Below are 24,574 nucleotides of genomic sequence, written 5' to 3' on the forward strand. Positions count from 1 at the left end.
GCAGAAATTAAAAATGAATAAATAAATGAATGAATAAATAAACTAATAAATATGCGAAGAAATGTAAAAAACTAAAATAACATTAAAGTCCCCCTGTGGTGAAAATTATATGATTAATCTTAAAAACAATGTATAAATAAATAAATGAATGTAGACATAAATACATTAATAAATGTGAAGATAAATAAAAGCGGAAATAAATAAATGCATAAATAAATAAATGAAAAAATAAATAAATGTGGAAAAATAAGGAAAATAAATAAGGAAATAAAAGTATAAATAGTCACTTTTTTTTCTTTACATTTCTTTGCATATTTCTTTGTTCATTTATTCATTTTTAATTTCTGCAGGTTTGGGTTCTGCAAGACAACGAGTCCATCTACTGGAAACACACGACACTAGCAGGACTTATATACACACTGACTGCACGTATTTGTAATACTACCTCAGTTTCTTAATGTTTACAATCCTTTAGAAGTCGTGAAATCTCAGAGCCTACTGATGATAACGCGTGTTTGTAAAGCAGACTTTTGTTTTGACGATCGCAAAATTAATATGGAAAAGGTCCAAAGGAACACTTCCTGAAAGCGGGACAGCAAAACGCCTCAAAACTGAAGTTTCGCCTTTCATACTCGTCGGGTGTTCGCCTGCATATGGGCAAGAATCATGTGCGTTTTCTGACTGTATAATAGAGATAGTTGCATAAAAATGTAAGAAAGATTCAGGAATTGCCTGTTGAGTCACACTCGTTTCCAAACAAACGAAACTAACGCGGTTTCATTTTAATGCAGCAATATGGCAGATGATCGGGAATCTCTGAGATGTTCGATTTGTCTGGATCTCTTCAGAAATCCTGCGATTATTCCCTGTGGACACAGTTTCTGCACGGAGTGCATTACAGGAGTGTGGGATCGGGATCATGTGTGCAGATGCCCTCAGTGCAAACACACTTTTAACCGCAGACCCGCTCTCATTGAATGGCTCCACGTGAAGGAGCTTTCCGAGAAGCTGATGAAGATGAGGAGGAGAACACCGGCTGATGAAGATGTGAGCTGTGACTCCTGCACCTCGAGACCGAGCAGAGCCACCCGATCCTGCCTCACCTGTCTCGCCTCTTACTGCGAGTCTCACCTGGAGAAGCACGACGAGCTCCACGGCTGGAGGACACACCAGCTGACGGACTCGGCCACGGATCTCCTCCGCAGAACCTGCTCTCAGCACGGGAAGCTCATCGATGTGTTCTGCCGCACTGACCAGCGGTGTGTGTGTGTGCTGTGTGCGATACACGAGCACAAGAGCCACGAGACCACCTCAGCATCTGAGGAAAGAGCAGACAGACAGGTACAGGTCCTCCTGGCAGATTATTGTGGCTTTTAATATCTGATAATCTGGTGACACTTTACAATAAGCTCTCGTTTGTTAACATTAGTTAAGCGCCCCCCTTTTTTAATACACTCTAAAAAATGCTGGGTTGTTTCAACCCAACTTTGGGTAAAATATGGACAAACCCAAACGTTGGGTTAAAAATTTACCCAAAATTGGGTTGAAACAACCCAGCATTTTTTAGAGTGTGTATATATATATATATATATATATATATATATATATACACACACACACAAACACACAATTTATATATTATATGTATATATATATATATATAAACACAATTTTTTATATATTTTTGTAATATATTTCATTCTATGAATTTATCTATATATAATAATACAGTAATATATAATAATATATATATAATACAGTATATATATAATATTCATATAATACAATTTTATATTATACAAATATACATACAATTTTATATATATACATAAAAAACGCTGGGTTGTTTCAACCCAATTTTGGGTCAAATATTGACAAACCCAAACGTTGGGTTAAAAATGTAATTTAAAAATGTAACCCAACGGCTGGGTTTTTCCATATTTGACCCAAAATTGGGTTGAAACAACCCAGCATTTTTTAGTGTAGACATGAAAATGCACATTCCGAACTTAAATGGTTGTAATTCAGGAATGCTTTGGAATATAGATGTAAGGTCTTGTTTTTAAGAAGACATTTGGCAGATTTTTATAGAAGTGAAATCAATTAAGAAAGTTAAACAGAATAAAGTTATAGAAGTTTGAGTTTATGAAAATGTACAACGCAAAAAAATTCATTATTCATATTTTATATAAAATATATATTTTCAAAACCTGGTGGGACTCTAAAACTGCCAAAAAAAATAAAAAATAATCAAAGGCAAAAATCTGAACAAGTTGTGTTTCAAATGTTAGGTTGATATCTCAAAAAATGAGCGTTCAGTGAGATGTAGTTTGGGCGCAGTACCACACTTCTCCACTAGTGGACATTACTGCCCATATAAGGGCGCCTCCATTTCCATATGTTGTTTGAGAGATCTGAACCATTATTTTTGCAATTTTCATACAATTTATGAAGTAGACATCTATGGGATGAAATTAGTATCTAAATGATTAACTCATGCAAGCACAATTATCAATGAACTTGATACATGTTGCAAATATGTTTTATCCATGTCTTTCAACTTGCGTGTGCAAAATTAAAAATTGAATGAATGTGTAACAATTTGTACAAATGCAGACATTTTTGTGAATACAAATGTTTTCTTTTGTATTAGTGTATCATAATTTGCGCATGCAAAAAAGAAGATGTGCATTTGTGGATCAGATGACACGCACGCATTCATTGACGTCTTTTCTGAGTCGATCTCATTTGATTCATTTGGATTTTGAGACTTTCTTTTCGCTGTTTTTAAGCATTTCACAACACACACACAAACAACTACACATGAATAGGCCTGGTGCTAATTATTAATGTGTGCACAACTACCCTTCTATTTAACAAATTCACAAATGTGCGTTGCTACATTTAAACTAATAGGCCTACAATACAACTTGTGTGTGCAAAATCCAGAATCACAAGAATGTGCAGCATTTTGTACAAATAGAGACATAGTTGTTAATTTAAAACCTCAATTTTGTATTAATGTAGGTCAGAATGTGTGCATGCAACAAGTATAATGTGCATTTGTGGATGAGGTGACACGCGTGCATTCATTGACTCGTTTCTGAGTCGATCCTGTTTGATTCATTTGGATTTTGAGACTTTCATTTCGCCGGTTTCGCCGGGCACGATCCACACACAGCTGTCTGAGAAAACCTGCTACCACTAGATGGCAGTATTCTGCTAAAACCGACAACGGCAGTGGAATCACGCGTTCTTCCCCATTTAAGACGTTTAATGTGAGTGATATTGAAGTGATATTTAGTCCACAATATAGGCCTACCTTATTAATAAAGCATAGCCTACTTTATAGAGGCAAACAGATTAAATCAGATTATGAACAACCCATATTGCTAACGTGCAATAGCGCGTTGCATGTTCAATGAGGTGTATCGTCTACTGAGTTATAATATCAGCGTCTTACTGCATTGATGTTAAGCTTTTTCGTAATAATCGGCTCTATGGGAGGAAAACTTTATAGCCTACTACAGACAAGAGCCTAAATGAACGCGACGCGCAACGTTTCACGTTTATGGCATTTTCCTTCCTGAGCCTGTTAAAATTAAAAAGCTTAACATGAAATTCTGCGTTTAACTTTGCATGTGTATGGGAGAGCAACCGGTCCGAGAGCGCAGTGAAGTAGGTTCTCTTACGTAGAGTTCTCTCCTACTGCGTCGAATCGACGCTGCGGGAAAGATATTTCTTTGTCGAGATTGAAGCCCAAAAATTAATCCTTAATTTTGTAATATGTAAAACGCTTTTCTGTAGCATACAACCCTAGGCGGAGCAATACAGCTCGCCCATTGGCTGCTCCGCCAGAAAAGCACAGCCTATGCGAGGCCAGTGACGCTGACCAATGAGGGCGCTTCGCGCCCTTCTGCGTCATCTCCCGCCGAAACAGGCGTGGCCTAGGTCTATAAATACCAAGCATAGCTGCTTCCACTCCGATTTTCTTTACTTCACGAAGCTACACGCATCGTTGGACCGGATTCGAGCCACCACAGCCGTCTGACACAGCACCTCAGCAGGACGAGCCCTTACCTGAAGCCGCTGGTCATCGCCGCCTTCAGCCGCCGTTCCCTGCTGCGCTTCTCCGGCGTGGAATATCCTTTACATTATGTGTGTGTGTTTTGTGTGTGTGTTCGCCGTCGCGTCACACAGTTTTTCCACACAAAAAGAGCCGAGCGTCTTTTTCAAGATGTCTCGCACCTCCTGTGGCTCGTGTAGAGCCCCGCTCAGCGACAGGGACCACGTGCTGTGTTTCCTGCCTGTGAGTATCACGCAACTTCAGCTCTCGTCGATGGCGGCTGCCATCGCTGTAATTTGATGCCTACGGTGACTCTGCGGACTCGCCTGGCGTTCATTTACTGAAGCTGCACCCTTTTCCGCCCGCTGTAGTGCCGCGCCGTGAAAAGCGCCGTGCTCAGCGGAGCCCGGAACCTCCCTTCACCACGAGGTGCTCGCCGCTGCTGCCGCTAGCTTCTCCGCCCGCTTCGCTGGACTCTCTGACCGACGGACAAGGGCCGCTGCGTGCCGCCGCGTCCGTCATGGATGAGGAAGATGAAGCCGTGTCTGTGAAGGACGACTGCTGTTCTCTCCTCGCTTCGGATGGGCGAGCTCCGAGGATCTCCCCTCCCCCGCCGCTCGTGAGCGTCGACGGAGAAAGACCAGCATCGATGCGCTTACCGGCTGGATGGCTGCTTTTCTGCAGAGGAACGTACGTTACCGTCCTCACGACCCGCGCCTTTTTCTTCCTGAATTCACGAAGAAATCGCGGAGTCCCGGAAAGCCCCGTTTTCAGCCAGGATGCGCATTTCTGCTTCGAGGAAAGCTACAGTGTTAAAATCCCGCCGCGGCCGGATTTCACTAAAATGTCTCGCTCGCACAGTCCCAACATTCGCGACCGTGCCAGTGTATTTTGCAGTCACCAAATCGGCATCAATGCCCGTTTGCCTGCACACAGACGCCGTTTTCACGACGCCCCAGGTAAATCTGAAAATGTATTTACTGGTGTCCCGGCCACGGCCGATGGTGTAATGTGTGTATCCGTAATGCCCACGACCTAGTGCCCATTCGTACACACAAGCACAGCCCTACACAATACAGGGCTTGCACACATAAAATCGACTCGTGTCGGTTGTGCTTCACATGTAAGCTAGTGAACGTGCCCGCTTTTCAGTGCCCACAATCACTACACACTGCATGTCCCGTGGTTTCTGTAAAAACGAAACGAATGTACGGTCAGTCGGTTCTGATAGACAGTACTCTCTGTGCTACACGGTGTCCCGGCCATGGCCGATGATGTAATGTGTGTAACTGTATGCCCACGACCCAGTGCCCATCTGTACACACAAGCACAGCCCCGCACAATACAGGGCTTGCACACATAAATCGACTCATTTCGATTGTGCATTATATGTAGTGAGCGTGCCCGTTTTCAAGCGCCCACAATCACTACAAGCTACATGTCACACGGTTTCTATGAAACGAAACCTATGCACGGTCAGTCAGTTCTAATAGACAGTACTTCCCAGTGCTATAAATGTACCCGCGTTCACGCACCCACATTTATTCTCAAACATGCCGAGCCGTACGGGGCTCGCACCGCGCGCTCCCTCTTTCAGCTGAGAGAGCTGAGAGCGCGCGCGGGCTGCCCGCTCGATTAAGCGCGCCCCCGCATCACGCTGCAATGGCGCCCATGTTACAGCACACGACTGCTCTCGTGTCGCCGCCATTTCGCGACCAGAGCCCGGTTTTTCAACCCGTGCAAGCACAGCCCTGAACAACACAGGGTCTGCACACATAAAATCGGCTCATGCCGATTGTGTTTTACATGTAGTGAGCGTGACCCACTGCCAAGTGCCCACAACCACTACACACTGCACGTTCCGCGGTTTTCTGTAAAAACGAAACTAACGAACGGTCAGTCAGTTCACAAACACATTGTCCCCGGTGTTATAAATGTGCCCGCCACCAAGCGCCCACGTTTATTCACAAACATATCGAGCCCTACGGGACTCGTCCCGCGCGCTCTCTCTCGACACAGAGAGCCGAGCGCGCGCGGGATGCATACTGTGTTAAACATGCCCCCCGCCTCACACGCCACGGCGTCCATGTCACAGCACACGGTTGCTCTCGTGTCGCCGCCATTTCGCGACCAGGGCCCAGATTACATTCAACCCCTAGTCACACGTGCAGATGCATGGGAAAGACTTCCCGGGGTCTCAGAATGGGTGCTAGAGACTATAAAAAGAGGCTATTCGCTACAGTTTCATCGACGCCCTCCCCGTTTCACGGAGAAAGTCGAAACAACGGTAAAAACAGAAGTAGCACATCTACTTCGAGCCGAAATAGCGAAGCTATTGAGCAAAGGGGCCATAGAGCCTTTATCTCAAGCTCAGAGCGAAGGGGGTCTGTACAGCAGATATTTTCTGGTACCGAAAAAAGACGGGGGTCTCAGACCCATTTTAGATCTCAGGCATCTGAACAAAGCGCTGACAAAGCGAAAGTTCAGAATGCTCACGACCAGAGCCATCCTCGCGCAGGTTCGCCGAGGAGACTGGTTTATGGCAATAGATCTGAAAGACGCGTATTTTCACATACAAATTGCGTCACGTCACAGGCGATTTTTGAGATTCGCCTTCGAGGGCCAGGCATATCAGTACACAGTCCTGCCATTCGGCCTGTCTCTAGCACCTCGTACATTTACAGTGTGCATGGACGCGGCGCTGGCACCCCTGAGACTCCGCGGCATTCGAATTCTGAATTATTTGGACGATTGGCTGATTCTAGCTCAATCACCTTCAGAACTCATCCGCCACAAGACCCTAATTCTCGATCACCTCGAGTGCTTGGGTCTGAGAGTCAATTGGGAGAAAAGTTCACTGTTTCCCAGTCAAAGGATCTCCTTTTTAGGACTGGAGCTGAACTCGCTGTCTATGACAGCTCGACTGTCATCACAACGCAGGCGAAATGCCCTGCGGATGGCGAAATCCTTCCGCAGCGGCCACATAGTGCCGCTCAAGAGATTTCAGAAAATGCTAGGCCTCATGGCCGCAGCATCGACAGCTCTACAGTTGGGCCTGCTGCGCATGCGCCCACTGCAGTTCTGGCTAAAAGCGCGTGTACCGCGCCGAGCATGGGTCCACGGTCGTTATCGCCTCAAGGTCAATCAGGAATGCGTTTCAGCCCTGACACCATGGAGAGCGTCAGACTGGTACCGGTCAGGTGTAAGCCTGGGGACTTCTTCGAGCCTGAAGGTGGTGTCCACGGACGCGTCCACCTCAGGCTGGGGAGCACTGCTCGAAGGCAGACCGTTTTTTGGCCAATGGGCAAAACGAGTCGAACTACCGCACATAAACTGCCTAGAAATGATGGCAGTGGACTTAGCGCTGAGGCGCTTCTGTCCTCGGATAAAAGGACACCACGTCCTAGTCCGTTCGGACAACACGTCGGTAGTAGCCTATATAAACCGCCAGGGTGGCGTGAGATCCCGAAACCTTTACAGGCTGACGGAACGCATACTGGTATGGGCCCAGCACAACCTGCGCTCGCTGAGAGCGATCCATGTGCCTGGTCGCCTGAATGTAGGACCAGACAGACTCTCACGGAACAATGTTCCGACAGGAGAATGGTCCCTACACACACAGACAGTGCGTCTGCTGTGGAAAACGTTCGGCAGAGCGGAGATAGACCTGTTTGCAAACCAGGAAAACGCTCACTGCCCGGAATTCTTTTCAAAGAGCACGAACGCGCTCGCCAGAGTCTGGCCCCGCCGTCCGCTCTATGCTTTTCCCCCTGTCTCGCTCCTGCCCCAAGTGCTCGAGCGAATCAGGAAAAGCGGATGCTCAGTGCTTCTTGTAGCACCATACTGGACGAATCAACCCTGGTTCCCAGTCTTGATGCAGCTCAAGAGTACTGCTCCGTGGCCGATCCCGGTGAGGAGGGATCTCCTCTCGCAGGCCAGGGGCTCGATTTTGCATCCTCACCCAGAGCTATGGTCCCTTCATGTGTGGGCCATAAACGGGTACCCGCTAAACTCCCAAGAGGAGTGTTAGACACGATCGAGCAGGCTAGGGCCCCGTCTACTAGACGGCTCTACGCTTCCAAATGGTCGGTGTTCTCTGACTGGTGTTCAGACCAAGGTCTATCACCTCTTCAGTGCGGTGAAACGGAGGTTCTCTCCTTCCTGCAGGAGCTGTTGGATAAGGGTAGGACCCCATCCACGCTCAAAGTCTATGTGGCAGCCATATCAGCGTTCGTCAATCCGACGCTTGGCCATGCACTGGGCAGAAACGACCTGGTGGTACGTTTCCTTAGAGGAGCCAGAAGGTTAAATCCTCCAAGGCCTCCCTCAGTCCCCGTTTGGGACCTTTCTACAGTGTTGAACGCTATGAAAGGGGCCCCTTTCGAGCCTATTCACTCAGTTGACATGAAACATCTGTCTCTCAAGACCATGTTTCTTTTGGCTCTCGCTTCAGTGAAGCGTGTGGGGGATCTGCAAGCGCTCTCGGTAAGAGCCTCTTGTATGGAGTTCGGGCCCAACGACTCTATAGTCGTGTTGAAACCGAAGCACGGGTATGTACCTAAGTCCCTCAACACACCGTTCAGGGCTCAGGTCATCTCCCTGTCGGCTCTGCCGGCCTCTGAGGACGGAAATAGCTTTCTTTGCCCGGTCAGGGCATTAAGAGCTTACGTGTCCCGCTCCGCTGTTTTTCGACAGACGGAGCAGCTCTTCGTTTCGTTCAGTGGGCGCTCTAAAGGGCGTGCTGCGACGAAACAGAGCCTATCTCGATGGGTAGTGGATGCCATTGCGCTAGCCTACGCATCTAGAGGTTTGGAATGCCCCTGGGCATCAGAGCACATTCTACGAGAGGCATGGCCTCGTCGTGGGCTTGGTATAGCGGAATCTCTTTGCATGATATTTGTATGGCGGCAGGCTGGGCCTCCCCGTCTACATTTATAAGGTTCTATAACCTAGAGGTTCCCGCGTTGCAGGCTAAACTGCTCTCGGTCTAAGACCAGGTATAGTGTTCCTGCCCCGCACTGCGGCCCAGGTCACTAATGTTTAAGCATCACTCACCGACAATGTGTCCCATGAGCATGCTATTTACCCCCCCCCCCATATATATCTATTATTTACATATATATGTTATTATGCCCCTAGGGGCCCTATTATAAAGGGATGATGCTATCCTAGCCGCTCTCCCTGTATACTCTTGGTGTAGGCTCTGGCATGCCGGGGCGCGTGCGCGCGCCCTCGGGTGTCTGGGTCGGTCCAAGAGCACGCACGGCGTCTTACAGGGGTTCCCGCAGCGTCGATTCGACGCAGTAGGAGAGAACTCTACGTAAGAGAACGTACTCGGTTACTAACGTAACCTCGGTTCTCTCTAGGAGAGGGAACGAGTACTGCGTCTCATGCCGTGCATGCCCACGATGTGTCGCTTCTGTGACAAAAATCGGAGTGGAAGCAGCTATGCTTGGTATTTATAGACCTAGGCCACGCCTGTTTCGGCGGGAGATGACGCAGAAGGGCGCGAAGCGCCCTCATTGGTCAGCGTCACTGGCCTCGCATAGGCTGTGCTTTTCTGGCGGAGCAGCCAATGGGCGAGCTGTATTGCTCCGCCTAGGGTTGTATGCTACAGAAAAGCGTTTTACATATTACAAAATTAAGGATTAATTTTTGGGCTTCAATCTCGACAAAGAAATATCTTTCCCGCAGCGTCGATTCGACGCAGTACTCGTTCCCTCTCCTAGAGAGAACCGAGGTTACGTTAGTAACCGAGTACGTTTTAGGTTTGATATTCGCTGCATTTTCTAAAGGGACCATCAGCAAATTCCACTCACAGTCAAAAAAATATAAACGTCCAATCATTCATTCAAATGAACGATACTTCCAGTGTTATAGTCAATGCCTGGTGGGCAGACTGACTTAAACTACTGTATGTCCAGCCAATATCTCGATTGAACAGTACATTGTTTTTCTATTCATGTTCCAAAGTTTTAGTACGTTCCTAGTGATCGTCATGTGAGATTTTGCATTATTCACCTGTAGTAAGTCACCAAAAACCCTTTTGGTGAATTACAGTAATTTTTTATTTAAAAAAAATTGTTTACTGTAAATACATTAAGGGTGGTATTGGGACCATTTCACCTGTAGTAAGCCAGTCTAGTGACTAGGAACATACTACCACCATTTTGAACATGAAAAAACCCTTTTGGTGAATTACAGTATTTTTCCTCAGAATACAGGCTACATACATGAAGGGAAGTATTGTACAAATTTTACTTGTAAGTCAGTCTTACAGGAACCTTCTACGAGCTTTGGAATTTGAAAATGTGATTTTAAATATTAAAAGTAATTTTAATGAAAACAAATGATACGTTTTAACGCAGTTAGTGTAATTGGCAGACGTTCCCTTGTGCATCATGCGCTGTGGTAGCACGTCAAAGCATTCTCATGTATGCAGCAATACACACGTAGGGCCTAGGTGATTTTCAATGAATATTTCATGTCGGTATACAATGGTTGCATATTTTTAAAACTCATCGTGCTATAGTAAGACTATATAACAGTGGCAAGGGTCAAGGGAAAACCAATGTCCCGCGAAAATCGTCTTTTAACATTTAAAAACAGACATTTTCAAATTCCAAAACTTGTATAGCCTACAATGTGTAGTCAGATAAAAATAAGCCTATAATATGAACTCGACTGCGAAATTTCACGTTCTTTTTAACAGGCTCAGGAAGGAAAATGCCATAATGCCGTTGTCGGTTTTAGCAGAATACTGCCATCTAGTGGTAGCAGGTTTTCTCAGACAGCTGTGTGTGGATCGTGCCCGGCGAAACCGGCGAAATGAAAGTCTCAAAATCCAAATGAATCAAACAGGATCGACTCAGAAACGAGTCAATGAATGCACGCGTATCACCTCATCCACAAATGCACATTATACTTGTTGCATGCACACATTCTGACCTACATTAATACAAAATTGAGGTTTTGAATTAACAACTATGTCTCTATTTGTACAAAATGCTGCACATTCTTGTGATTCTGGATTTTGCACACACAAGTTGTATTGTATTAGTTTAAATGTAGCAACGCACATTTGTGAATTTGTTAAATAGAAGGGTAGTTGTGCACACATTAATAATTAGCACCAGGCCTATTCATGTGTAGTTGTTTGTGTGTGTGTTGTGAAATGCTTAAAAACAGCGAAAAGAAAGTCTCAAAATCCAAATGAATCAAATGAGATCGACTCAGAAAAGACGTCAATGAATGCGTGCGTGTCATCTGATCCACAAATGCACATCTTCTTTTTTGCATGCGCAAATTATGATACACTAATACAAAAGAAAACATTTGTATTCACAAAAATGTCTGCATTTGTACAAATTGTTACACATTCATTCAATTTTTAATTTTGCACACGCAAGTTGAAAGACATGGATAAAACATATTTGCAACATGTATCAAGTTCATTGATAATTGTGCTTGCATGAGTTAATCATTTAGATACTAATTTCATCCCATAGACATCCTATTCAGAAGTAGTGTTGGAAGTTTGGCAGATTTGAAAATGAACTCAACCTCTAAGAAACACAAAAGATCACGTATGTGCATTATAGCTCGCTGACACATCACTAATGCTGAATCTATTATTGTTTTCTTTATATTCAAAACATTTTCAGACCTTTTTTTCTAAAAGAATTGAATGGATGCTTTCTTTTGAACTCTTGGCATGAAAACAAACTGAGCTTTCTACCATTCTTTCATGATTTTTCATGTTCATCACTATTTCAAAATAAAGGTCTGAACACGCCTTAGGAGTATGAACATATTCTTGCTGCAAATTGATAAATTACGGCTCCTCTGTAATGTATTTTAATGAAAACTAGAGATTGTAAGCTTTCAAATGATATATAGTTTGTCAAGATTGGTTTAGGTTTAGTATAGGATATTAATAAATGTATATATATAATGGTGCCAATATGAACTAACAATGAGCAATACATTTGTTACAGTAACTATTAAACTTGAGTTGTTAATGTTAGTTTGTTCATGTTAGTTCACATGCATTAATGGTGAAGTTCCCTGTAGTCAATCATTAATGTCCCTTAAAACTCATCTTTGATCATTAAAATTACATATTTAAACGTTTTTTCCTTGAAAAAAAGTCTAAATTCCTTAAAATAGCTTGAATGTGTAAACGATTAATCGCGATTAATCGCATCCAAAATAAAAGTTTGTGTTTACATAATAGATCTCTGAGTGAGTGAGTGAGTGAGTGAGTGAGTGGAGGCGGGGATAATTTGCATATTCATAGAATCACGTATAGTAAATAAGTTGAAGAGTTACATTTAGGGCTGTAAACGATTAATCGCGATTAATCACATCCAAAATAAGTTTGTTTACACATAATATATGTGTGTGTATTGTGTATAATTATTTTGTATATATAAATACACACACATGCATGTATATATTTAAGAAAAATGTGTTATTTATATATAAAATAGTTCTATTTATATATAATATAAATTATATAAAAATAATGAGTATATAAATGCAAATATTTCTCAAATATATACATGCATGTGTGTGTATTTATATATACAAAATAATTATACACAATACACACACATATATTATGTGTGAACACAAACTTATTTTGGATGCGATTAATCGCGATTAATCACGATTAATCGTTTACAGCCCTAAATGTAACTCTTCACCTTATTTACTATACGTGCTTCTATGAATATGCAAATGAGCCCCGCCTCCACTCACTCACTCGACCCACTGGTTGACGATCTGACACACTTAGTTAATTAGCTGAAGTTTTTAATGCAACCTTATTGTAAAGTGTTACCGATATCTTAACCCTGGTATCTGAAAGTTAGCGTAATGCGCATTTACAGGTTTTATCAACTCTTTTCTGTCGCCAGAGGAAGTTAATGGAAACGCGTGTGAAGTTCCTGCAGAACATCCAAGACCGAGAGAAGGATTTTAAAGAGCTAACGCAGGCTGAGGAGTCGATCCGAGTGAGTATTGATCGGCTGTATTGAGTATTGATCGGCTGTATTGAGTATTGATCGGCTGTATTGAGTATTGATCGGCTGTATTGAGTATTGATCGGCAGTATTGATCGGCTGTATTGAGTATTGATCGGCAGTATTGATCGGCTGTATTGAGTATTGATCGGCAGTATTGAGTATTGATCGGCTGTATTGAGTATTGATCGGCAGTATTGATCGGCTGTATTGAGTATTGATCGGCAGTATTGATCGGCTGTATTGAGTATTGATCGGCAGTATTGAGTATTGATCGGCTGTATTGAGTATTGATCGGCAGTATTGATCGGCTGTATTGAGTATTGATCGGCAGTATTGATCGGGTGTATTGAGTATTGATCGGCAGTATTGATCGGCTGTATTGAGTATTGATCGGCAGTATTGATCGGCTGTATTGAGTATTGATCGGCAGTATTGAGTATTGATCGGCAGTATTGATCGGCTGTATTGAGTATTGATCGGCAGTATTGAGTATTGATCGGCTGTATTGAGTATTGATCGGCAGCATTGATCGGCTGTATTGAATATTGATCGGCTGTATTGAGTATTGATCGGCTGTATTGAGTATTGATCGGCTGTATTGAGTATTGATCGGCTGTATTGAGTATTGATCGGCAGTATTGATCGGCTGTATTGAGTATTGATCGGCTGTATTGAGTATTGATCGGCAGTATTGATCGGCTGTATTGAGTATTGATCGGCTGTATTGAGTATTGATCGGCAGTATTGATCGGCTGTATTGAGTATTGATCGGCAGTATTGATCGGCTGTATTGATTGGCTGTATTGAGTATTGATCGGCTGTATTGAGTATTGATCGGCTGAATTGAGTATATATAGAAAATGTTCCTCAGAGACTGCTCTTTCATTGCAGAGATATACAGTAATTGAGTTCTCTATTGTGATCTTCTTTAAATCCTCAGGAGAAGTACATCTGAGTAAGAGTATATAATTATGGATATTAATGTGGAAAGCAGCTCACATCATTTGCTCTTTGCAGAATTTGATGAGATGTTTGATGAGAGATGTTGGCAAATCTGAGCACAGTTTGAGAAACTTCTTCTGAAACTCTAGAGAAAGATCTTGGATTTTTCTTTTCAGGAAAAACATCTGAGAAGCAAGTGTATTTCTGTTTGATTTTGTTAACTTTTCCATTAAGTTATGAAAATTGTATTTCTGAACGATTTCTAAAGGATCTAAACATTCAATTTTTTAAATGTTTAAAAAATATATGTTTTTGCGTGGTTATGGGAACGTTAAAGAAACATTAAATTAAAAAAATATATTTTATTAAAACATTTTTTAATATAATGGGGGAACATTTCATTCTGTAGAATGTTACTTTTGAATGTTTTCTAAACATTATGAAACAAGTAGTAACATTTAAAAACGTTATCGAACATCCAACTAAACATTCCATCAACGATGCATAATGTTTTCATGCTAACTATTTTAGAACATTATTAAAAAGATAAGTTTATAGGAATATTCTATTAATGTTACTGGAAGAACTTTTGAGAGAACCTTGCCGGAATGTTATTTCAGAAATGTAAAGTTCTAAGAAAATACAAATTATGCAGTTAGCTAACATCAAGTATTAATTTAAGGCAGAAATAATGAGCAATTATTACAAGTTGTGATATCATAATGATTCCAGTATATGTAAAGTATATTTAGTTTGTGATTGTTCTTCCTGGAGCAGCGTTCAGCACAGACCGCAGTCACAGAAAGCGAGAGAGTCTTCAGCGAGGTGGTGTCCTGCGTTCAGAACACATGCTGTCGTGTGAAGGAACTGATCGCAGATCAGCAGAGAGCCGAACTCAGTCACATTGAAGGACTTCAGGAGAAAGTCCAACAGAAGATCGCTGGCATGAAGAGGAAGGTGTCTGAGCTCGATCAGTTTATGACCACTGAAGATCACATTCAGTTCCTGCAGGTTTGTGAAGATCCCCTGAAAACAAACTCATTATTCATTTCTGATGTTAAAAATCTCCTTGTAGTCAATCATTTTATCACTTAAAACTCATCTTTGGTCACCAAAATGACATATTTCTTGAAAAAATTATAATGTATGCCTTAAAATATCTTCAATGTAACTCGACACCCTTGCCTCATTTAGTATGCGTGGTTCTATGAATATGCAAATGAGCCCCGCCTCCACTCCCTCACTCAGAGATCCACTGGTTGACGATCACACGTTGATCTGATTGGTCAAGGTAGTGTGTGACGTCAGAAACACCCGCGATTTCAAACCGTGTTTTTGAGACTGTCTTTGGTTCACTGCAGTTTTAAGCAGAAAATACTCAGCAATGCTGTCCACTTATGAACTTACACATGGTTTGTCTTAAAGCTGTCTAAAACCACCACATAGACATATAAACAACATTAAAAACTTGATTTTCACTTTAATAAAACACTAAGTTTATAAAACAACAACACTTCCTCAATGTTTGATGAGGAAAGCACTGATTATATTTACTTTTAAATATAGATATTTTTTAATTTAGACAAAGTTTCGAAAGAATTAATGTACATTTTTGTGTTTTCTTCTTTCTGCATTATTTGTTATGTATCTGTAGAATTACCCGTATGACTGTGAAGAATCCACGTCTGAAGAATTTGAAGATCTTTCCAGCATTTCTGAACATCCAGATGCTTTTTATCACAACGTGAGGAAGCTGGTTTCTAAAATGCAAGAGCGTTTGATGGATGTCACCAAAACGACAGAGATCGAGATCAAGATCAAGTCTGTAAAAGGTTGGAAGACATCATTAAATATATAAATGATAGATTCTCCATTTTCGAGTTCTTTCCATATGTTTGTTACACTGTAAAACATGCGATATGATCAGTGAGTCACGACAACATATGATTTTACATTACTTCAACTCATCAAAATAAGTTAAGAAATTTTTACTATTTCACGTCTACTTAAAAACAGTCACCAAATATGGAAACTCAAGTCTTTCCAATGATATATAGTTTGTGTGGGACAGTGACAGTTAAAGTCCCCCTGTAGTCAATAATTATATCCATTAAAACTCATCTTTAATCACCAAAATTACATATTGAAAAAAAAAATCCTTGAAAAAAAATCTTCACGCCTTAAAATATCTTGAATGTAACTCGACACCCTTGCCTCATTTAGTATTCACAGTTCTATGAATATGCAAATGAGCCCCGCCTCCACTCACTCAGAGATCCACTGGTTGACGATCACACGTTGATCTGATTGGTTACAAGGTAGTGTGTGACGTCAGAAACACCAGCGATTTCAAACTGTGTTTTTGAGACTGTCTTTGGTTCACTGCAGTTTTAAGCAGAAAATACTCAGCAATGCTGTCGACTCATGAACTTACACATGGTTTGTCTTAAAGCAGATTAAAAACACCACATAGACACATAAACTACATTAAAAGCTGGATTTTCACCACATGGGGACTTGAATATTATTACCCTGACACCCTACACATCATTAAAAAAATCTAATCAAGCTTCCAAACCTCAATATTTGACCTCTGTTTTATTCCGAGAAACTTACCCCCAATTTCCACCAGATGCGGAACGGCTGCGTTACGGCTCCGGCACGGCGGCGGAGTCAATCGGTTTCCATTAAAGTCAATGTGTGTATTTCCACTGAATGCAGAACAGCTGCGTTCCGACTCCGGCGATCCGCAGCCCTCCGGATCTGATACGCAGAGCTTCTATTTTTGCCGGATGCCGGAGAGCTCCGCAGCACTACAGGGCAGAGTGCGCAGGACAGGAAGTCGAGCAAAAAACAGAACAAACCAAAACAAAATAAAATATCCGTTTAATTTTCAAAATAAAATACACCGTGATCATGGCGGATCATATTTGGCGGAAAATATGATGATCATTGCGGAAAACTGTTCCTGGTTTGGTGGTTCTGTTTATCGAAACTACATATCGCGCGATCACACGTGAATTAGCGAGATCTCGTTGGTCCCCGGCCGCAGCCGTTCTGCAACAAATCCGGACCTGGTGGGTATTGACGGACGACGGAACACGGAGCTGTCACGCAGCTGAGCCGTAACGCAGCCGTAACGCATCTGGTGGAAATTGGGGGTTATAATGACGGTTATGGTTCAGTGAATAGAGGAGTGTGTTCCGGCGCAAACGTTCTCTGGTGATATTCTGCAGTTTGAGAAAACAACTCCGCCACTGACCAGGAGAAACCCAGTCTAAAGACAGCGGCGCCGCGCGTTAGTCAGATGCTATTTTAAGGGCGCGTGCTTGGCCATTATGTAGCGTGTGAACAACACACACACTTTGATTCTCTAATCTACACAGACGCAGCAGTTTTAATTTTTGCAAATCATACATTATAACAAGGAAAAATATGAACACACGAGGAAAATCATTGTTGTGTCCATGAAGATGTGAAAAAATAGACATAAATCTAGATTACACATTTACCCAAATTATTATACGCTGTTTAACCGAAGCTAATGTGTGTGTGTTTCTCCATCATCCCCAATGTCACTTCTCTGTGTTTTACGGCCCTGACGAGAACGTCGGTCTCCTCGGCTGTGAACCGCTCCTGGCGTGCGCCGGCAAACCCGCCGTTATAATAGCGATCCGCCGTTATAATAGCGATCCGCCGTTATAATAGCGATCCGCCGTTATAATAGCAATCCGCCGTTATAATAGCGATCCGCCGTTATAATAGCGATCCGCCGTTATAATAGCAATCCGCCGTTATAATAGCGATCCGCCGTTATAATAGCAATCCGCCGTTATAATAGCGATCCGCCGTTATAATAGCAATCCGCCGTTATAATAGCGATCCGCCGTTATAATAGCGATCCGCCGTTATAATAGCGATCCGCCGTTATAATAGCGATCCGCCGTTATAATAGCGATCCGCCGTTATAATAGCGATCCGCCGTTATAATAGCAATCCGCCGTTATAATAGCAATCCGCCGTTATAATAGCAATCCACCGTTATAATAGCAATCCGCCGTTATAATAGCGATCCGCCGTTATAATAGCAATCCGCCGTTATAATAGCGATCCGCCGTTATAATAGCAATCCGCCGTTATAATAGCAATCCGCCGTTATAATAGCAATCCGCCGTTATAATAGCGATCCGCCGTTATAATAGCGATCCGCCGTTATAATAGCAATCCGCCGTTATAATAGCAATCCACCGTTATAATAGCAATCCGCCGTTATAATAGCGATCTGCCGTGGAACAAGCGCGCCGGCTCTTAAAGGGAATGTGAGAGGACGCTCTGATTGGTTTATTTCACGTTACGCCCAAACCACACCTATGAGTAATGAAGCGACTTCAGAACAACACATTTTAGATTTGCGTCGGCGCAAGAGTCGTTTATCCCGCCGGTATAATAGCAACAGCGCCGGGATCCGCCCACAGAGTTACTTGCGCTTCAGAGCGTTAAAATAGGGCCCATAATGTTTATGTAGAAAACATGTAATTTGCTTTCCTCCTCAGTTTTGCCCCCTGTTGGAGGATCTGTAAAACTGTCTGCGACTCCAGCGCTTGGTGAGAAAGATGAACGGTGGAACTGTGATACATCTGGTTCTAGTCCTGATGGGAATCCGCTTTCAACGGGCAGCGACTTGTTTGATCAGAAGGATATTTTTCGTTTTGGGGAGCCAGCGTTTAACTTCAGATTTCAGCACGTTCCCTTTAAATCCTCAGAAGAAACACGTGAGCCATACATGAGCCAAACGTATGAGCCAGCCGTACCATTACCTGATCTCATTGAGATCTCGACCGGAGAGGAAGATGAGCAGGTGGTGTTCAGTCACAGAGCCAAACTGTACCGCTTCGACAAAGAATCAATGGAGTGGAAGGAAAGAGGCGTAGGCATACTTAAAATACTGCAAAATCATAAACCCAGACTCGTGATGAGGAGAGAGAAGGTTCTGAAATTATGTGCAAACCACTGGATTACTCCAGATATGAAGCTCAAGCCGATGAAAGCGAGCGAGAAAGCGTGGACGTGGAACGCCTTGGACTTCGCTGATGGAGGAGGCTCGATGGATCAGACATTGCGGTGCGGTTTAAACTGCAGGAGTCGGCCGATGCCTTCAGGGAAATCTTTGAAGAAGCCGTGGCCAGTGCGTCCAGCGCTCCAGAGTCAGGTGAGCGTCGGTAATCCTTCACATTTGCTGAATTAAAGGGTTAGTTCACCCAGAAATATAAACTCTGTCAGTAATGATTCTCCCTCATGTTGTTCCCCGTCAGACTTTCCTTCATCTTCAGAACACAAATGAAGATATTAGTGATTAAATCTGAGCGCTGTCTCACTCCTCCATAGGCTTCTAGTGTAATTGAAACTTGCCGGCCCAGAAAGTTAGTAAAGACAATGTTTAAAATAGTCCGAGTGACTACAGCGGCTCAACCTTCAGTTTATCAAGCGACCAGAATGCTTTTTGGGTGCAAAAAAACTAACTAAAATAAGGACTTTAGTGTACGTCAGAACGGAGGCTCACTATTGGCCGACGCTGGTCATGTGTGTGATGCTGGCCAATCGTGAGGCTCCGTTCTGCTGTACAAACCTGCGCTGCGCTGTTACACTACGTGAACTCACTCAGAGGAACACACAGAAGAACATCAAGAGTTGAATAAAGTCCTTATTTTTGTTGTTTTTTGCGCACAAAAAGTATTCTCGTCACTTGATAAACTGAAGGTTGAGCCGCTGTAGTCACTCGGACTATTATAATGATGTTTTTACTAACTTTCTGGGCCGGCAGAATGAAATTGCCTAGAAGCCTATGGAGAAGCCGCTCTCAGATTTAATCACTGATATCTTCACTTGTGTTCTGAAGATGAAGGAAAGTCTGACAGGGTTGAACAACATGAGGAGAGTAATCACTGACAGAGTTTACATTTCTGTGTGAACTAACCCTTTAAGTGCTTGTTTCTTACTCATTTTTAGGTGCTGCTTCCACACTGTAAAAAAATATTGGTGGTTTAACTTAAAAAAGTAAGTTGCCATCAAATTTTGAGTTCATTGAAACTTAAAATTTGAGTTAATACAATGACGGAGATTGGTTTAATACATAGAAACTCAAAATAGTATGTTATCTGAACCACATTAATTGTCTAAGTTGATATTTTTCTTGTTTTAAGCACAAACTCACTTTATTTAGACAATTTTCATTGTCAGATTTATCCACTGGTCATGGTAGTTTTGTTCTGGTTGCAGTGAACACCAGTTTCTGCCACAAATACACACCTTTATGTCACACACCGCATGTATAAACCATTATCATCATTAACTCATCATTAAGGCTCTGATGTCATCGGCTGCTTCCAATATCGCAGTCTTGTTTTTCTCTGTTCAAAAATAACGTTTATTTCTATAGATGCAAATCTTCCCGGGGAAAACGCTGGAGATGCAACAGAGACGCACAGTGACGGAGAGGAAGAGGACAGTGAGGAAGATGATGAGGAGGATGATGATGATGAAGATGAAGCACCTATACATGTAGATATCGCTTCCCTTTTAACTTTACCTGTGTAAAAGTGTATTGAAATAATACTCGAGGAAGTTGTTGTAAAAGTACTGTGTTTTTGTATACCGGTAGTTGTTTCTCTGTAACGTACTGAAATTATGAGAGGCATTTTACACAGAATGTGATATATTGTGTACAAACACTTTTCATACACATGTTTGTTGTGTTTAGACTGCTTTCTCTCAAGGCTTGTGTTTAATTCTAATTTAAAAAATTTTTTTTTAATTAATTTTAGTGCTGTCAAATTGATTAATCGCATCTAACATAAAAGCTTGTGTATAATATGTGTGTCTATATATATATATATATATATATATATATATAAAAATTATATTTCTGTGTGTAATATATATATGTATATATATATATATTTTATATATATATATATAAATATATATATTATATATATATATAAATATATATTATATGTCTGTGTGTAATATATATATTATATTATATATATATATATAAATAAATTATATTTCTGTGTGTAATATATATATAAATTTATATATATTATATATATATATAAATATATATTATATGTCTGTGTTATATATATTATATTATAGATATATATAAATATATATTATATGTCTGTGTGTAATATATATATATATATATACACACACACATATTATGTAACTACAAACTTTTGTTAGATGCAATGAATCGCAATTAATCGATTTGTCAGCCATAATTTATTTTAATCAAATGTTTTTGTTTTAGTTATTTACTTAAATCAAAGTTTATTTTTATTTTTTATTCAAATGTATTAATTTATTAGTCATTTAAATTAAATGTGTAATTATTAGTATGTCTCAAATTAAACATTTAAATATTACTATTTAAATATAAATTTAAATATTTTTATTTATATCATTTCCAGTTAGTAATTTTTAGTGTGTATCGTCACACTTTAGTTTAGGGTCAAATTCTCACTATTAACTGCGACTTTTGCCTCAATAAACTCCTAATTACTGCTTATTAATAGTTAGTAAGGTAGTTGTTAAGTTTAGATTGAGGGATGTAGAATATGATCATGCAGAATAAGACGTTAATATGTGCTTTATTATCAACCAATATCCTAGTAATGTAGTTTTTCTCAACACGCATTTGTATTTTCATTATAAAACGGATTGTGATTGGTTGACGTGCCTCACAAGTTGTAAAACACAGCTTCTTGAGGCGTATTCATTGGTTTATTATGTCATTGCTTCTTCCGAGGTGGATCTTCCATCGGTTGAGGAGGACGAAGAGGAGATGTTGTTGAAGGAGAGGGCCAAACTTTACCGCTGGGACTGTGATATTAACAAGTGGAAAGCCAGAGGTGAAGGAGACATTAAGATCCTGTTCCATCCCTCCAGGAAGATCTACCGCGTGTTTATGAGGCAAGAAGGCGATGGAAAGGTGTGTGTAAACCACTGCATCACCAGAGCCATTCATCTGAAAGCGTTGAACACTTCTGGACACGCAGTGACATGGACCGCTGCTGACTCTTCAGGTATACTAACTCATAATTATCTCGATTCAAAATAGAAAACACTTAATATTGAGTTATATTATTGATTTGACTGCACTGACACTATCAGATGAGATCAAAACTTGAACTGAAAAATTATGCTATTGTGTTTTTAGAGTCTCATATTAGAAGTTTGCATCATTGATTCTGTTTATTACTGTGATGCTGATTTGATGCAATCTGTATAAAGTGCTCTAGAAATAAAGCTGACTTGACTTTACATGTTTATATTTCCACAGAGGGAGATGCTGTATCACGGAGGTTTGCTGTCAAGTTTAAGACTCCGGAACTGGCTGTTTCTTTCACAAAAACTTTTACAGACGGTCAAAGTCACATGTCAGAGTACACGCAAACTTTACAAAAGTAAAGCTGCCTTTCCTTGCTAATAACCTGGGTCAGAGGTCACACTGAACGAATATTAATGTTTGAACATTGATGTCACTATTATATATGCAACATAGAATGAGTATAAAGTCTAGCTATGTGGAAGGAGGTTTGAAGATGAGAGCGTTCACTTGGTCAAGCCATTAAAAAACTTAAAAGATTTATTTTTCTAGATTTTTCTCAGTTTGAATTAGTAGTGATGGGAACAATAGACTACAACTATAAAAAAAAAAAAAAAACTTGTTGAAATCATTTGCACAGTTATTTTTGCTCCACATATGTAAATGTATTTGGTTTTTCGTCTGGAGAAAAGAGGTGATCTTTGAATAAACACGATTTTTGTAAGCATTTACTGTTTTTCTGTTTGTGTGTGTATCAAGATTCACTTATTGTCATTCGGAAAGATTATTTGATTATAAATCATAATCCAGAGGGAAAAAAGCTTGCTTGTTTACTAAATCTTTATGATCGTTGTGTAAATATACGCTCAAGTTTCGCTTGCAGGAACTAGTTGGGACTTTTATTTTGACTGTTTTATTTTGCGCGTTCACTTCCGGTCACTCAGTCAATGTTTTTGGAGACGAGCGGCGGCTGTTTTGAAAGAACATGAGTAACGAATCTGATTCTGATCTCGATGAAAGAATCGAATTATTAAAACAGAAATATTTGCAGAGGAGTAATCAGGTGAGATCCAGTGAATAAAGCGTTTACTCGCTCAAAGTTCACATTATGTTGTTGGATGTTGTGTGGATTTATATCAGAACTCGACTTGTGTTGACAGAATGACATCACAGATCAAGAGAAGCAAATCATGCTCTGGGAAATCATAATTATGTCACAAAAAGTCATATTATGACATACTAAGTCAATAATGACATAGTAATATTTACTCGTTTTACGTCATAATTATGACAAAAAGTCCACATTATGAAATAAAGTCGAAATTATGAGATACAAAGCCTATATTATGACTTTTTATGTGACAATTATGAGTTTTTATTTATTTATTTCAAATTTCGACTTAGTATGACATAATTTTGACTTTTCATTTAATAAATATGACATATTCTTAATTTCGACATAAAAATGACTTTTAAAGTTGTAATTTTGACTCTTATAATTATGCCTTTTTAAGTAATACTTTTCATAAATGACCAAGTATGTCACAATTTCGACTTTTCATCTCATAAATATGACTTATGTTACACAGTATCAACTTTTGATGTCATAATTATTATTTACAAAAGCATGTTTTCTTTCTTATTTGATAGAAATGGGCTTCTATATAAATTAGATATTAAAGGTTACAAGCATTTATTTTGTTTAGAGAATCATAATAGTGTTACTAGGAACTTTGTGTTCTTATAGTTTTACTTCTGTGTTATGGAGGATATAAAATAGTGTGTATATATATATATATATATATATATAATTCTTATGATCCCTCAGGATTTGTTCCATATAATTCAAGAAATTCCAGTAGGATTTGTATTGTTATTCCTCTATTATTGTTATTATTTTATCTTAAAAACGCAGGTGTCTCGACAGGTTCCAGACGCATCTGCACTGCCGTCAGCTGATGATGAAGGTGAGTATTATAATAATAATAAAGTGGATGTTTGCACATGTGACCGGTTGAATCCCTCTGCAGTGTGTGTTTGTGCAGTGAGGAGAAATCAGACGTGCAGAAAGATGAGAGATTATAATAAAGCCCTCAGAGAGATCTACAGGACTCGAAGGTCAGGGGTCAAAGATGATCTGCTTTAATTATGATTATTACGATTGCACTGTATTGACCCGTGGTCTCATGTTCCAGTGCTGAAGAAGATTCTCCTGAAGAAACCAACATATTCTGCACAGAGACAGGTCACACACACACACACACACACACACACACACACACACACACACACACACACACACACACACACACACACACACACACCAACACCATGAAGAATCAACTGTGACAGAGATCAGAGAGTCTCGTACTGAATTATGATCATTTATGCCTTTCCAGATGTGACTTTTTTTTTTAATAACTT

The 24,574-nt window shown here is 40.7% G+C and overlaps 2 protein-coding genes across 4 annotated transcripts in view; both read left to right on the forward strand.

Moving 5' to 3' along the window:
- The first annotated feature begins 363 nt into the window (after nt 1–363).
- On the forward strand, nt 364–22,878 carry LOC307002027 (E3 ubiquitin/ISG15 ligase TRIM25). Of its 3 annotated transcripts, none has more exons than XM_079619236.1 (9): nt 364–668; nt 792–1,341; nt 12,988–13,083; nt 14,815–15,048; nt 15,692–15,869; nt 18,591–19,246; nt 20,474–20,595; nt 21,851–22,127; nt 22,385–22,878. In XM_079619236.1, the coding sequence occupies exons 2-8, from the start codon at nt 796–798 to the stop codon at nt 21,894–21,896; spliced, it is 1,878 nt and encodes a 625-aa protein (XP_079475362.1). In that variant the 5' UTR covers nt 364–668; nt 792–795; the 3' UTR covers nt 21,897–22,127; nt 22,385–22,878. The 3 variants fall into 3 exon arrangements, with proteins under 3 accessions (XP_079475362.1, XP_079475363.1, XP_079475364.1); XM_079619237.1 differs by having other exon boundaries at nt 395–710; XM_079619238.1 differs by lacking the exons at nt 20,474–20,595; nt 21,851–22,127; nt 22,385–22,878 and adding an exon at nt 20,044–20,091 and having other exon boundaries at nt 663–1,341; nt 14,812–15,048.
- Nucleotides 22,879–24,099: 1,221 nt separating this feature from the next.
- The window catches only part of ccdc138 (coiled-coil domain containing 138), a 22,953-nt gene continuing 22,478 nt past the window's right edge, over nt 24,100–24,574 (forward strand). The window contains exons 1-3 of the mRNA XM_079619664.1: nt 24,100–24,117; nt 24,196–24,268; nt 24,346–24,395. Coding sequence (XP_079475790.1) covers nt 24,222–24,268; nt 24,346–24,395 — 97 coding nt within the window. The 5' untranslated portion in view covers nt 24,100–24,117; nt 24,196–24,221. The remainder of the gene's footprint in view (nt 24,118–24,195; nt 24,269–24,345; nt 24,396–24,574) is intronic.

The sequence above is a fragment of the Phoxinus phoxinus genome (genome assembly GCF_949152265.1).
Source record: "Phoxinus phoxinus genome assembly, chromosome: 7".
Classification (NCBI taxonomy): Eukaryota; Metazoa; Chordata; class Actinopteri; order Cypriniformes; family Leuciscidae; genus Phoxinus; species Phoxinus phoxinus.